Genomic DNA, 14,883 nt, shown 5'->3' on the forward strand with positions numbered 1-14,883 from the left:
CTGCTGTGGTGTTTAGGTCCTGATCAAGTGTCATCCAAGCCCAAAGGCCTCATTTTCCCAATTGTTAGTGCTGGGACTCACCTGTGGGCTCATTGCACGTTGTCAGTCCTGGGGGGGTTATTGCCTCCCCCCTCCTCCCTGAGCTCCCACAGCCCCAGTTCTTCAGATGTGTTGGCAGCCAGCGTGTGGCTGCAAAGGTGTGAGCAAGCCCAGTGCTCTGCTCAGAACAACCCAGAACTAATTCTGGGTTCAAAGAAGCCTTCTTTGAACCCCTCTTCCCATCAGAAAACCTGGCAAGAGCTAGGAGATTCCTGACAGCTGGAAATAGAGGGAAGAAAGTCTCCCCTGTGACGGGGGGGAAGCCCTGGCACAGGTTGCCCAGAGAAGCTGTGGATGCCCCATTCCTGGAAGTGTCCAAGGCCAGGTTGGACAGGGCTTGGAGCAATCTGGGCTAGTGGAAGGTGTCCCTGCCCATGGCAGAGGGTGGAACTGGATAGGCTTTAAAGGTCCCTTCCAACCCAAACCATGCTGGGATTCTATAAAATGCAGGAGCAAAGCTGGGCTTGGCTGTGGCTAAATGTGTAACTGCAGAGCAGGAGAGAGCCAGGAGTGTGGGCAGCTGCTGGAAGGGGAGCAGCAGTGGGGTGGGGGAGTCAGCCTAGAGGAAGGTGCTGGGGCTCTGGGGGTCCCAGGCACAGGAGTCACTGCAAAACCAGAGTCTGGAGCTTTAGTGACTGATGTCGGTGCCGGCACACACCTTTCCTTGGACACCCAAGCGTGGCCAGGTAAAGCAGCAGGGAGGTGGTTTGGCTACAGCTGAGGGGGGAAGAAGATTTTGCAGCTGATTATAAATTGCTGAGTTTTGGCCCTTGGTTTCCCCTTGCAGGAACTACACCCAGGGAGCTGTGCTTCCTGCAGAGCTCCCGTCCCACTGCGGCGCTGGGCTGGGGGAGCCCCTGCTCCTGTACATCGATGTGTCTGTGCCATCCTGGGATGGGACACATCCTGAGCTATTCCCTGGGGATAAACTGGGTGGATTCCTGTGGAGAAATTCAGCCAGATGAAATTCCAGAGCTGTAAAGTGTTCAGCCATCAAGCTGGCCATTTTAGCTTTTCCCTTTTGCCCATGCAACAAATGATCTGTTTTCTTTTTTACGTTCACAGTTCAGCTTTAATTAGAGGCAACTACTGCTACTGGCAGCTCCTGGGATACAGCGAACCTGGAGCTTCCCTTGCTTTGTCCAGAGCAGGTGATTAAATGAAATTAATTAAATTAATGATGCTTTGCACCATCCTCCCTTGCAGAGCCACTTGTTTAATTCTCTCCACTTCTCCATTCCAGTGGGAATCAGGGAAGCCCATGGAGAAGCCCATTTCTGTTTCACTTTTCCCCCACTCACCAAGGCTGTGGTCCTGCTACCAAGTGACCCTTCTCCTGGTGTTTCCACTCTGGAATAAATCACATTTCCTGCAGGAAAACATAGGTGCAGCAATGGGGCTGCTGTTTCCTGTTGCAGTTTCTCCTTTCCCAAGCATCCTGTACTGGGTGCAGCATTCCAGCAGTAACTGGGGGCCTGCCCTCGTCACAACTTTTCTCTTGGTTTGTGCTTGACAATTTGAGGGTTGTTAAGGGAAAAAGATGGTTTGGAGGAAGAGGACGTGGGAGGAATGGAGGAAGTTCACTGAGTGTAAAACCATGTGGGGATTCCCAGTCCTCCCCTGCAGCTGCAGGAATTGCAGCTGCTCTTGTAGACACAGCTCCAAGCAGCTGAATTTCCTTCAATTTAATCCACCTGTGCCATTGGGCTGGATTGGAGCTTCCTGGAGAGCTGGATGGAGCAGCAGGTCCTGGCAGCTCAGTCCCTGTTCCTTTACCGTGCTGATATTAAAAAATAAATTAAACCCCCATAAACCACAAATCCAGTGTGAGGGCTGGGGGGTGGGGGTGAGGGGTGTGATGCTGCTGGGGAGGAAAAGGAGGGGACCGAGCAGCAGCTCTGGGACGTTTTCAGAAGCACCCGGCTGCAGGATGTGGGGAAAGTGTGAAGTGCAGCCCTGCTGCCAAACTGCCCCAGCACAGAGCCCTGGCCTGGGGCTGCTTTTGGGGACAGTGGGGTGGGTGAAACCTGGGTGGGTGCTGCAGGGACTCTGCCACCCCACGGTGCCCTTGCTGCCAGGGAGAGGGGGTTACGCTGCCCTGGCTCTGGGGACGGGCTGGGGGTGGAGCAGGGCATGAAACAAGTCGTTTTCTCTCCCAGTTCCTGCTGGGCTGCAGGAGGAAGCTGGTTTGACCCTCGAGGCATCGCCGTGTTTGGTGGCACTACAAGGAGGAATCTCACCAGAAGGTCTCCCAGGAGCCTCCAGATCCAGTGAGTGGAGTATGGTCAGGGCTGAGGATGCTCAAGTTTTACAGCTCCAGGTGACTCTCTGCCAGCTCCTGCACCTCCAAGCACCAGGTGAGGGGTTTGGGTGAGGGCTGGGCTTGTGGCACTATTTGGGATCAGCAGTTTATAACCGTTGGCCAGTCTCAGCCCTTCGTGTGCCCTTGAGCAACGCCATGGGAATTGTGCCCTGCTGCAGTTTCTGCCACTCCTGTTCACTTCTCTCTTCTCCTTCTTGATTTTTGTATGTCAAACTTCCTTGAAAATGGAGGAAACGAAACCACAGGGCTTTTTCACGAGTGGCATGGGACAGCTCAGCCTTCTCCCAGAGAAGAAATTAAATTTAGGAGGAGGGCAAAAAAATTATCTCCCTGGTCATTTGTGTTGACTGCAGGAGTTTGGGGGCCACGTGGTCTGGCAGGTAGGGGGGATCCCAGCTGAGATGTCCCTTGGGAAGGTCTTAGTGTGCCGCAGTTCATCTCCCAGCTCTGCAGAATATCCCACTGGTGCCATGGAGCACATGGCACGTGGAGCATGGACACTGCAGAGCAGAACCTGCTGATCCCACTACACAGGGTCCTGCTGCAGGGCTGGATCCCTTCTCCATAGCTCTGAACCCTTCCCCAGCTAGGTAGATCAGTGCAAACTGTTTTCCTCCTCAGCAGCTGGATTTGGGGCCTTGGGGATGCGTGGAGACCTTGGGAGAAGGGAGTCATGGGATGGGGAGATAGAGAGCAGGAGTAGATGAGGACGAGGAGTAAGGGGACGTCCTTGCTCATATTGCCTTGGAAATATGGATCGTTGTTTCTTGGCAGCTGTGGGAAAAGCCAGTTCTGCTGAGTTTCCCATAGGGATCAGCACTCAGGAGTCCCTGTATCCAGATGGGTCTGACCTGTGCCCTGGGTGCTGGGTTTGCAGAAATCCTGAGCAGCCCCAGGAGACCCAAAGGATTGGGGGTGGAGAATCTGAGCATCCCAAGTCTCACCTACACAATGTGAGGGGCTGGGCATGGGTGTCCCAAAGTGGGGACTCAACATCTGGGACATGTCCAACCTTGGCTTGGGATGCAACAGGAAATAACAGCCCCTTCTTCCCCCATGGGATGCACATCCCTCGGCTCCTGTCAAAGTCCCTGTGCTGGGCACTAGAGGCAAGCAGGAGCTGGAGGGGCACAATGGGAATAGGTGCCATGCAGGGGGGTGGTATTTCTCCACGCTGCAGGACCGGTGCCGTGGCTCCACGGACCTCCCTTCAGTCAAGATCTCTGCGGCCCAAAACCCGAGCAGGGGTTCTGCTGCCGGAGCTGTGCAGAGGAGTCCCAGTGCAAGGCTTGTCCCTGGGAGCAGCAGGGCAGGCAGGAGCTGGTTCCCCCTGGCACCCCCCGGTTCCCTGCCCGGCCCCCGAGGTTCCTCCTTGCCAGGGAGCTGTGTGTGAGTGCGTGACCCCGGCTGTAAGTGCTGAGATCAGTAAGCGAGGAGCTCGGCCGCGCTCTCTGCCTCCATGTGACTGCAGTTTCCGTCGCTCCTTCCGCAAAGGCTATATTGGTGCTCAGCAGGAGGGCGGGTGGGCCACACACCCGGCGGGTCACCCCTGCCCCTGGCCCCGAGAGCCCCCCTAGCGCAGCCCAGGGGCCACTGGCCTCAGGATGGGCTGTGCCAAACCCTGCGCGCCGCCCCACGTGGTGAGTACCTGCCCCCCTTACCTGCGCTGGGGGAAAACCCCAACGGGGGTTTTGGGGAGCCCTTGGTGCCAGTCTGCGGATGTGTGGTGGCTGTGTGTCACTGGTGCCCACGCTCGAAGAGCTGTGGCTGCGTGGGCCGGGGCTGGGGCTGGTGTGAGGTGTGGGGAGCACCCTGGGTGCTCCCAGAGCTCTTGGATGTGGGCTCTGGTGTGGGGCTGCGGGCAGGGGTTTCCTGCCAGGGCTGCCGCCTGCTCTCCTGGCTGGGCAGGTGCCATCCCTGAAGCTCCAGGGAGGAGCAGGAGCATGGAGGTGCTCCTGGTGTTCAGAGAGGCCAAGAAAGGCTGGGCTGGCTGAAGGCAAGTGGGAGTTTCTCCAGAGGAGTTCAGGAGCCAGAGCCAAAGCTGCTGGTTTTTGGGTGCAGTGAGGACTCAGCAAGGTCCCTCTCCTGCTCCCTGCTGGGTATGAGGTGCTGCTGGAGACCAAGGGCTTGGGAGGGCAAAAGGTGCTGTGTGTGAGCTGCAGCTCGGGGAAGGGGGGCTTCCTCTGCATCCCCCTGATTAATAAATGCTGCTTTGATAAGGCACCAGCTCTGTACTTTTGGCTGTCCTAAGGAAGGAGACAGCCCAGGACATGCCCCTGCTCCCTCTGTGCTGTGAGGCTCCAGCTGCAGGGCTGCCCAAGATAACTCCCCGTTTCTCCTTCAAGCAGTGGCAGTTCTGAAAGTGCTGTGTGCCGAGGCCTTGCTGAGCCCTCGCTGCTCATTTGCCTGAGTTTCAGCTTTTCCTCAGATGCAAATGTCATCAGCTCCAGTCCCACCAAGTCAGTAACGGGGCAGGTTGTGCTGGAGAGCTTCCAATTCCCCGGGAGGGCCCTCGGCAGGGACGGGCGCTGGGGGGGCTCAGGGGGGACTGGGTCAGTGTCCCCTGGGGGAGCATTTGGTGCCAAGAGAGGGGACACAAGCCCTGCCAGGGGGACTCCTCTGCTTGAGGGATGCAGTTCATTGGCATTCACGAGCAGCTGTGCAGCTCTGACGGTGCCTTTCCCACGTGTGCTGCCCCATGCGGGGACTGAGCTGCCACCTCCCTGTCCCTGCTCTTCCCCTGCCCTCCAGGCTCAAACTGGGGGGGTCCCACGAGGGCTCCTGCTGGGGTGGGTGGGCTTGGTGCCGAGGCCCTCTGTCCCTTCTCCACAGGCAGCTCGTGGTGGCCCAGGTCGCCTGCACCTTTTGGGGTGAGCAGTCTGCAGCTTCTGACCTCCTCGCTCTGTTTCCATCTCCGCAGGAGTGCCGCCGCTGAGATGGAGGCCCCGCTCCCTGGTCTCTCCCTGCTTCTGGTCCTCCTAGCAGTGGGAAGGGGAAGCGGGGCAGTTGCAGCCTGGGCACCATCTCCGGGTGGCTGTGAGCTCGTAAGTCCTCTCCTGTGAACCCTCACCCCTCTGAATGCTTGGTCCTGCCTGGCAAAGCCCAGGTGCCTCAGCGTCTCCAGACCTTCCCTATCCCAGCTACTGGCTTGGAGGGGACTGGGGTGCCAAGGTTCTAAACACAGAGCCACCTCCTCCATACTCATTCTGCTCCCCAAACTTCTCCCTCCTCATCTCCTGCCTCTCAGAGTGGTGTTACAGATCCTCCTCTTGCTTTAGGTGCAGAGCACCATGGACTGCACTGGGAGATGGCTGAGCTCCATCCCAGGAAACCTTCGAGGTGATACTGAGGAGCTGTTGCTCGATGACAACACTATCCAGGTCCTGGGAAATGCTTCTCTGCTTCCATATACCCAGCTCTGCCATCTCAGTTTGACCAGGAACCGGCTGGAGCTCATCGAGCCCGGCACCTTCCACAGCAGTCAAGGCCTCCAGGAGCTCTCCTTGTCAGACAACCTCCTCTTCACCAACTACTCGCTGACAGCAGCTGCTCTTTCTGCTCTGCAAGCCTTGAGGACACTGGATCTGGCTGGAAACCGCCTCACTGAGGACATGGTGTCGGTTCTAGTCTGGAACCTATCTTCCCTGGAGTCCCTGTCTGTGGCCAGGAATGTCATCATGAGACTGGACTCGTCCATCTTTACAAACCTGACACAGCTGCTGGAGCTGAACCTGGAGAAGAACTACATCTTTGAGATTGATGAAGCTTTTGAAGGGCTGCAGAGTCTGCAGAGGCTCAACATAGCTTACAACTACCTCCCGTGTCTGGTGGGGTTCGGCCTCACCCAGCTCAGGGTGCTCAACGTCAGCAACAACATCATCGAGTGGTTTCTGGCTCTGGAAAGCGATGACCTCTTTGAGCTGGAGGTGCTGGACCTGTCCCACAACCGCCTGCTGTTCTTCCCCGTGCTGCCCCGGCAGAACAAGCTCCACTCCCTGCTGCTGCAGGACAACAGGATGAGCTTCTACCAGCGCCTCCCCAACGGCACGTCCCTGGCCAACGTCACCGTGCAGTTCCTGATCATTGATGGCAACTCCACCAACATCACGACGGTCAGGCTCTGGGATGAGCTCTGCTACAGCAACCTCTCCTCCCTGCGCCTGCTGGACATGAGCCAGAACCAGGTCTGGGGCCTGCCAGAGGGCTTCCTGGCCCAGATGCCCTCACTGACCCACCTGAAGCTCAACCAGAACTGCCTGGAGGCATTTCACCTGTTGGAGGAGGGCCCCTTAGCCATGCTGACTGAGCTGGACCTCAGCCAGAACCGGCTGGTGGAGCTGGGGACAGAGGTGGGTGTCGGGGATGTCCTGCCCAACCTGCAGCTCTTCAACGTCAGTGCCAACAGGCTGCGGGCGCTTCCTCCCGGGGTTTTCACCCACACCAGGAAGATCACTACTGTGGACCTCAGCCACAACCAGGTTGACCTCTGTCCCCAGCCAGACGTTGCAGGTGAGGCGGAGAGTCCCCCCTGCGTAGACATCAGGGGCGTGGAGACCTTGACCCATCTCTCCTTGGCCGGCTGTGGTCTGCGGGGGCTGGGCGGCCGCCCCTTCCAGGGAACGTCGCTGATCCACCTGGACCTCTCTGACAACTGCCAGGCACTGTCTGGGGGCCTGGGGTGGCTGCAGGACCTTGCCCTGACGCTGCAGGTGCTGTCTCTGAGGAACACCAGCCTCTCCTCGACCGCCGTGGACTTCTCCGCCCTGAACAGCCTCGTACGCTTGGACCTTTCGGGGAATTCCTTGACCGCCTTCCCCGCCTCGCTGGGCGCCCTGGAGCTGCACAGCCTGGACCTGCGGGACAACTGCCTCCCGGCGCTGCCGCCGGACACAGCGCGGACGCCGCTGGGGAGGAGCCTGCGGGAGCTCTACCTCAGCCGAAACCCCTACAACTGCTGCACGCTGGGCTGGTGGGACGCCCTGCAGCGGGTGGAGGGGCTGCGCGTCCCCGACGGGCGGGAGGTGACCTGCAGCCACGGCTCCCACGCCCTGAGCCCCGGCGCGCTGCCCGAGCCCGTCCTGCGGAGCTGCCGCTGGCAGACGGCCGACCTGGCGCTGCTCTACCTCGTGCTGGCTCTGCCCACCTGCCTGACACTCCTGGTGGCCTTCGCTGTCGTCTTCCTCATGCTCAAGGAGAAGCTGCTGAAGATGCTGAAAAACCGGTGTGGGGTTTCCAGCCCTTACTGATGGCTGAGGAGGAGGAAGAAGAAGAGGAGAAGGAGGAGGAGGAGGAAGGGCTCAGGAGAGAATGCGAGTGGGAGGTTGGCTGATTACAGGATTACAGCTGATAACCTCTCCGAGGTGGGTGAGATGGAGACTTGATGGAGGGAGGACATGGGGTGCTGGGTGAGCCCTAACGGTACCCAAAGGGTTCAGGGCTGTGTCCAGTGATGGAGCCTGGGAATCCTCAAGGGACACGTCTTCAGCAGAAATCTTCAGCTGGTGTGGACAAGAGCTGAGCAGACACGACATCAAACACCTCTTGGCTGAAGGGACAGGTTGCCCAGAGAAGCTGCGGATGCCACATCCCTGGAAGTGTCCAAGGCCAGGTTGGACGGGGCTTGGAGCAACCTGGGCTAGTGTAAAGTGTCCCTGCCCATGGCAGGGAGGTGGAACCAGATGATTTTTTAAGGTCCCTTCCAACCCAAACTAGTCTGTGATTCTGTGACTGTTTTCCCCAGTGTTGTTTCCTCTCCCCCCCCCCCTTCAGGCAGTTCCTTTTATTTATTCCCACCTCAAAACATCCTCCAGATCTGCAAACGGCCTCCACGAGGTGCCCCGGGCTGGAGCAGACATCACCCGGGCGCTGCAGAGAAGGCTCTCCCTAGCCTCAGCCTCCCACCGTGCTCTTGCGGGCACTGCAAACCCGCAGGCAGCCCGGGGCGTGCACCCTGGGCGTGCGCTGATAAGATGGGCGTTGTCAGCAGGACTGAAAGACACATTTTGGGGGTTTGTTTCTTTGGTAAGCCACAGTCCTGGTTAGAAAGTCCATTAAAAACAGCCCAAGTGAAACGATGTGAAATATTGATTGAAAGGCAGGAGAGTAAATTATATCCTGCTTATATTTTATCATAGACTTATTTTCTGCCAGCAGTGCTGGATTAAACATGCAAAGGAAGTAAGAGAAAGCCCTTCCCTTCATTGTGGAAGCCCGCTCCGGTGGGTGTGGGGGGTTTCCTCCACCCAGCTCCGGTTGCAGCTCACACCGTCCCTCCTGGAGGGGCAGCGCTACCTGGGGAAGTGCTGCTCTGTTCCTCGGAGAGTCTCTGGGGGGGAAGGAGAAGTGATGGTGGTTTGTGCTAACTCAGAAGCCCTTCTGAGAACTGGAGCGGCTTTATTCCCTGGCACTGCTGGGATTTTCCAGTGAAACGTGTTTAATTGGGAACAGGGGGAGTGGGAAAGCCGCGGTGCCGTTGTGGGCATGCCGGGGGCATGTCCTTATGTGGGTGGGCTCCGCAGGGCGATGCGGGGTGTGCTGGGGGCTCAAGCCCACTGGAGTTGTCCTGGGAGGTGGTGGAGGGAGATGCCCAGGCTGGTGTGGGGCCGGGAAGATGCCAGGGGTGGTGCAGGCAGCAGGAGCAGGGCAGCCCCCTCCCCGGCAGAGGTGTGGGACAGGGATTGGGTGAGCCTGGTGTGGCCGATGGCCGTGCCGGGCTGGGAAGTGGCGCAGGTCGGACCCTGCTGGACTTGCTGGCAGCTCCAATGGGACCGAGTGCAGCCAAGGCTCTGGAACCCCACTGTCAGACCCGGCTCAGAAATGGCTGCTTTCTGGCCCTATTTTAGACTGAACTAGCCAAAACCAAACCAGGCCCCAGCTGGGGAATCCCTCAGCCTCTTTCAGCCCTTCTTTTGCCCGTAAGCTGCACCCCCGGGGGACAGCAATGACCTAAAAATACATCCCTGTGCTGTCTCCTGGCAGCATTCCAGTGTCTCCCTGCTGGCAGGGTGAGCAGGTGCCCCAGTCCCTGGGGGTGTTTTCCCCTGCTGTGGGTGCCAGGGCCAACCTTGGATTGTGGATGGGCTCGCTTCCCCCCCACCCCAGCCAACGCTGCATCTCCTTTTGGAAGGGGGATGTGGGGTGCAGCTGTGGGAACACATGCAGGGAGGAACCCGGGCACCCAGCACTGCCCAGGGCACGAATAAAGAGCGGGGGTTCTTGGTTCTGTTGAGCTGATGGGCAGGATAATCCACACTCCCCCATCACGTGCCTGGAAAGCTGAGGCTCACCTGGAGCTGGGATGTGCATGGGATGTCAGGGCAACAGGAGGAGATTCCACTTTCGGAGTGGTGGACGTCTTTACAAAGCTGCTCTCACCATCTCTGCAAGGTCATGGCGATAGGGAAGGCCCTTCCATGACTGGAGAACCCAAGTGTCCCACCCAACTTCAGTAATGGCCAAAAGGACATCCCAGGGGGCAACTGGGCAGTCACCTTCATGTTGGGAAAACCACGGAGTATCCTTTATTTGGAACACACCTCTAGAAGAAGGTGGCTGGGAGCAGTGAGCGTGGATTGATGAGGGTAACTTGTGCCTGCCTGACCTGCTTTCCTCTCAGGATGAAATGGGTGGATCTGTAGGCAAGGGGAAAGTGGTGGGTGCCATTTCCCTCAGCTTCAGCAAGGCTTTGGACACTGTCCCACAACATTCTTCATCCAAGTGTGGATGTCACGGTCTGGATGGATGGGCAGCCAGGCAGGTAAGGATCAGCTGGAAGATGAAGCATGCAAGGTAGTGGTTAGTAGGAGGCTGGTGAGAAAACACCAGGTTTTGGTTTGGGATCTGCCCCATTTCATCTTTGTCCATGACCTAAAGAAGGCTGTGGAGCACCTTTGTGCCAAGTTCACAGATGAGCCCAAACTGGGAGGACCAGAAGGGCTCCATCCTGAAGGACTGGTGTGGGCTGGAGGGACAGGCCAGCAGGAACCTCACGGTCCAGGGAGGTGATTACCCCCTCAACTGGGCACTGGTTAGGCCTCATTGAGCCCCCACTGTGAGAAAGGCCATGCCCAGGGAGGGGGTGCAGCCACATCCTCCCAGCCCAGCCAGGACAACGCTGGGTGCAGGATGGGTGTGCAGGAGGAGTCCCCATGGCCCCCTCCCGCCCAAGTGGGAGATCTTTCTCTGCTGTTCTGTTGCAGTCTTTGAGGCAGGGCCTGTGCCAGAGCCCCACACACCCCTTCCGGTCCTGGGAGAGCCGAGTCAGGCTTTAGATTTCTTTAATTTTGGCAAGTGAGGCACCAGCTTCCGTTTCTAACTGAAGACCCCCGTGGCCAAGTGTGAGCTCCCTCCTGCTCTGCAGTGGTGGCACAGCACTGTGGTTTCACTGAGACCCGTTCCAGATTTTCCCAGCAGTGAGTCCATCGTTTCGGTGTGTGGGAGGAGAGCTCCTCCAGCCCCAGCGCCTGGGCTGCCACAAGACATCTTGCTGATAAATTTAACATGTTTTATTTAGTTTGTGGTTGCAAGAAGGAAGGCAGGAACTAGTCTGGGAGGCCATTTACAACTCCTCTGAGTTACCTCAGGCAACAGCTCAGGATGAAGGCCCATCTCACCCACAGCCCTCACAGCTGCCTGGGTTTGGAAAGCTGAAACTCGAGAAGCTTTTGGAGTTGTGCAATTTCCTAAAAAATCCTAAACTTAGTCCTCCAGTTGTTGCAGGAGAGACCAGCTGAGGTAGACAGTGGGAATAAAAGCTTCAGTGGGATGAGTAAAGGTTTTGTTTTACTCTAAAGCCCAGCCTTTGACTTTCTACCACTCTATTTTTTTTGGATACTTTAAGCACATTCTCCCAGAATTGAGCACTTATAAGAAAGCATCATCCAGCAGTGTAAGGAACCAACCACCCCATTGCAGCAATTTGAAATCACTGTGTTTTCAGAAGTGCTTTCAAGACTAATTCATTTTCTAGATATTCCTTTTCTTAAATATTTATATTCATGTAAGCTAAAACTGGAGATTTAAGCATTTTTCAGGAAATGTGAGAGTAATATCCTCAGTGCACTGTTGATGCACTGTTGATGCATCCAGAAAGAATGATATATATTTAACTTCTCAGCAGGCAATAAGAAACACTCTACTTGTGCAATGCAGCTTTAACAGTGCTTTCAGGACATGAATATTTAACACTTCATTTTCAGCCAAAGCTGACTGAAATGTAAAAAAAAAATTGAAAGATTAAATAAATTCTTTTATGTAGGAAAAGACTAAAACCACCCAACAATTTCAGCTGCCCGGTTTCCATTTCATCAAGTCTGGCTTCTTAAACAAAGCTCCCTTAACCCTGGGACTGCTGTGGTCCAGGATTCTCTGTAGCCAATGTGCATCAGTTCTGTGTGGCACTGACATCATCCTCTCTGCTGGGACAGAAATCTGGAATCAGATTTCTTCATCTGACTCCAGGTCCCAGCCACAGGACTCCAGCTGCTCATCCTGTGGGAACTCCACCTCAACGTCATAGATGAAATCGGGGTCATCCTTCTTCTTCCTGTTCTTTTCAAAGAGCGCATCCATGATGCTCTTCCTCTTGGCTAGTTCCTTGTCATCTAGTTTGTTCATATCCTCCTCTGGGTCAATGGTCTCTTCCTGCCGAAACTTTTCCAAGCTCTCAGCCAGGCTCTCTCCTTCCAGATGACCTCTCAGCAAACTGTAGAGCTTCTGGAGCTGCTGCAGCGAGACCCCTTCCAGGTAGGGCTTGTGCCGAGGGTTGTTCTTCAGCTGCTCGGCAGCCATGCTGCAGTCTGGAGACAAAAACCACCACGAGGACTTACAGCTGCAAGCAAAGCTCTTCCCAGAGACAGATCTTCTCCCAGCCCCTCCCAAGGGCGTCTCTCCAAACCCTCCAGACTTAGAGAGGCACTGCTCAGGTTGAGATGGAGCCTTGGGCTCCTTGGGGAGGCAGTGTCACCCCAAAACACCCCCGTCTGCACGCCCTGCATGCTGGTAAGAGGCTACTCAGTGGTTACTAACAATGCTGTTACCAGTGAGTTCCTCTCTGTGTCTGGAGGGGACCTGGGGAATGCTATAGGTGAACGAATGCACCTCACCTGAGAACCTGGAGAAATTCCTGACGGGCATGATGCGCCGGCGGGTCTTATCCTGGCTGTGGTCTCTGTAGATGAGGACGATGGATGGGGGCTGGAAGCAGACCCCGCACTTCTGTGCAGTGAAACTCATCCCGGTCCTGGTGCTGGGAGTGGCCTCATCAGAATCCTCAGCAATGGTGAACCTCACTGGGAAACAGGGAAAAAGGAAACAAAGTGTGAGTGTCCCTCAGCGCTGGTCTTTTTGTCAGAAGTAGAGTGACATGTTCAGCAAAATCCCAGATTCCCAGGATAGTTTGGGTTGGAAGGGACCTTAAAGACCATCCAGTTCCACCCCATGCCATGGGCAGGGACACCTTCCACTCTCCCAGGTTGCTCCAAGCCCTGACCAACCTGGCCTTGGACACTTCCAGGGATGGGGCAGCCACAGCTTCTCTGGGCAACCTGTGCCAGGGCCTCCCTGCCCTCACAGGGAGGAATTCCCTTATTTGTCTCTGTTTGTCACAAGCCTGGGCATATCACACTCCTGATTTCATATGGTGAGTGACAGCCTTGCATCCACAGTGTTGATGTATCTAATGCTGTGGCTGCCCCTTTTTTAAGATTTTAAGAGCAGGAGCACCCAGTCAGTGTTTGCTTTCTGAAGCTTCAGAGTGATCTTGCTACAGCACCAGATCTGTAGCCTGTGACAGACGGGACAAGGAGAGAGAACAGTCAGAAATGAAAACCAAAAATAACAAAACTTCTTATTAGTTAACAATGAAAATATGAATTAATTTTAAAGAGTGGAGATGTCTCATTTTAAAGTAAGGACTGCTGAACTCTCAGGTACCAGTGCCTCAGTCAGCTACTACACAGAGGAGGTTATGAAGTTGATCCCTAATTATCCTTTTCACTTTTCTCTGAAGCATTTGGTCTTGTAGCAGGAGAGGAGGAACATCAGCCTGACTGGCAGCAACAACTTCTCTTTTCTGCCTTATCACATTTGTCTCCAAATGCTCTTGGGAACTTCTCAGCATCTGCTCTGCCCTTGGCTCCACCCCCTTTCCGGGTAAAAATTAATGAATTAGGGAATTAAATTAGAGCAGATTTAAAGATCCAAGTCTGCTGCAGATCTTGTTTCCCAGCTCAGTTTACAGCATTGAGTAAGTGTGTTACTTTTATTTTGGTTTTAAATAAGTGAAAATATGCCAAATGTGAAGGTGAGCTCGGACTGCCCTGCAGAGAGCCAAAATAACAAATTATACCCCCAAAAAATCAATGTATGTCTCCAAATCGAGAAAAATTACATTACTCTTCAAAAACTGCTTTGAAGTAGAGTTGAAAAGTCTTCCTCCTTTTTTAAAAGCCACATAGGAAAGAGTTCAAATTTGCAGTAAAGTCCGTAATAGTGGAGATTAACCACCCTGGAAGTGTCCAAGGCCAGGCAGGACAGGGCTTGGAGCAACCTGGAACAGTGAAAGGTGTCCCTGCCCATGGCAGGGGGTGGAACGAGATGAGCTTTAATGTCCCACCCAACCCAAACCATTTTGGGATTCTGTGAAGACGAGCAACATAAACGTGAGCAGCTGCTCTTTGGATCCGCGGGTGTGTTTTATGGCACTGCCGACGCCGGCGCAGCAGCGGCGCCGCTTTTGCCGTTAAAAAGCCGTTTTTCCGCCGCAGGAGCGGCCCGGGGGGAGCGGCGGGGCAGGGCCGGGCCCTCCTGCCCCTGCAGATCCCAGATGGATCCGGGAAGGGAACATAGGGGCTCACCTGGTCCCACCTCCCTGCCCAGCAGGGCCATCCCAGAGCACACAGCACAGGACTGTGTCCAGAGGGGTCTGGAATATCTCCAGTGAGGAGACTCCACACCCTCTCTGGTCTCTGTTCAGGGCTCGGTCACCGGACAGGGAAGTTCTTCCTCATGTCCAGGTGGAACTTCTTGGGCATCAGTTTCTGGGCTGGGCACCCACTGCTGGGCAGCCTCGAGCAGAGCCGGGTCCATCCCCTGCCCCTCCCTGCAGACCCTGACAGATATGGATAAGGGCCCCTCTCAGAGTCTCCTCTGGAGGCTGAACAGCCCCAGCTCCCTCAGCCTTTCCTACTCCAAGATATGCTCCTGTCCCTTCAGCATCTCCGTACCCTCCGCTGGACCCGCTCCAGGAGCCCCACGTCTCCCTTGTACTCCCGCCCCTCCCCTCACCTCGGGCGGCCGCAGGGCCGGGCAGGAAGGCGCTGCTGCTTCTTCCTCCTCCTCCTCCCCCGCCCGGTTGCCATGGCTACGGCGGCCCTGGAGGCAAAGGCCCCCTGCTCCGAAGGCCCCCTCCGGGCTGTCCACATCAACGCCTGCGGGACGCGGCGCGGCGGAGCGAGGCGCGG

At 56.1% G+C, this 14,883-nt stretch overlaps 2 protein-coding genes across 2 annotated transcripts; one reads left to right on the forward strand and one right to left on the reverse strand.

The window, feature by feature from the left end:
• The first annotated feature begins 3,990 nt into the window (after nt 1-3,990).
• On the forward strand, nt 3,991-8,021 carry NRROS (negative regulator of reactive oxygen species). The gene is made up of 3 exons (XM_027724892.2): nt 3,991-4,062; nt 5,343-5,466; nt 5,701-8,021. The coding sequence occupies exons 2-3, from the start codon at nt 5,359-5,361 to the stop codon at nt 7,666-7,668; spliced, it is 2,076 nt and encodes a 691-aa protein (XP_027580693.1). The 5' UTR covers nt 3,991-4,062; nt 5,343-5,358; the 3' UTR covers nt 7,669-8,021.
• A 2,890-nt stretch (nt 8,022-10,911) lies between these two features.
• On the reverse strand, nt 10,912-14,806 carry CEP19 (centrosomal protein 19). Its single transcript, XM_027724901.2, has 3 exons — nt 14,708-14,806; nt 12,526-12,711; nt 10,912-12,219 (listed from the first exon to the last, which is right to left on the reverse strand). The coding sequence occupies exons 2-3, from the start codon at nt 12,653-12,655 to the stop codon at nt 11,858-11,860; spliced, it is 492 nt and encodes a 163-aa protein (XP_027580702.1). The 5' UTR covers nt 12,656-12,711; nt 14,708-14,806; the 3' UTR covers nt 10,912-11,857.
• Between the last annotated feature and the right edge of the window lie 77 nt (nt 14,807-14,883).

Source organism: Pipra filicauda, unplaced genomic scaffold (assembly GCF_003945595.2).
Source record: "Pipra filicauda isolate LSUMZ 115617 unplaced genomic scaffold, ASM394559v2 scaffold90_size2875636_pilon, whole genome shotgun sequence".
Lineage (NCBI taxonomy): Eukaryota > Metazoa > Chordata > Aves > Passeriformes > Pipridae > Pipra > Pipra filicauda.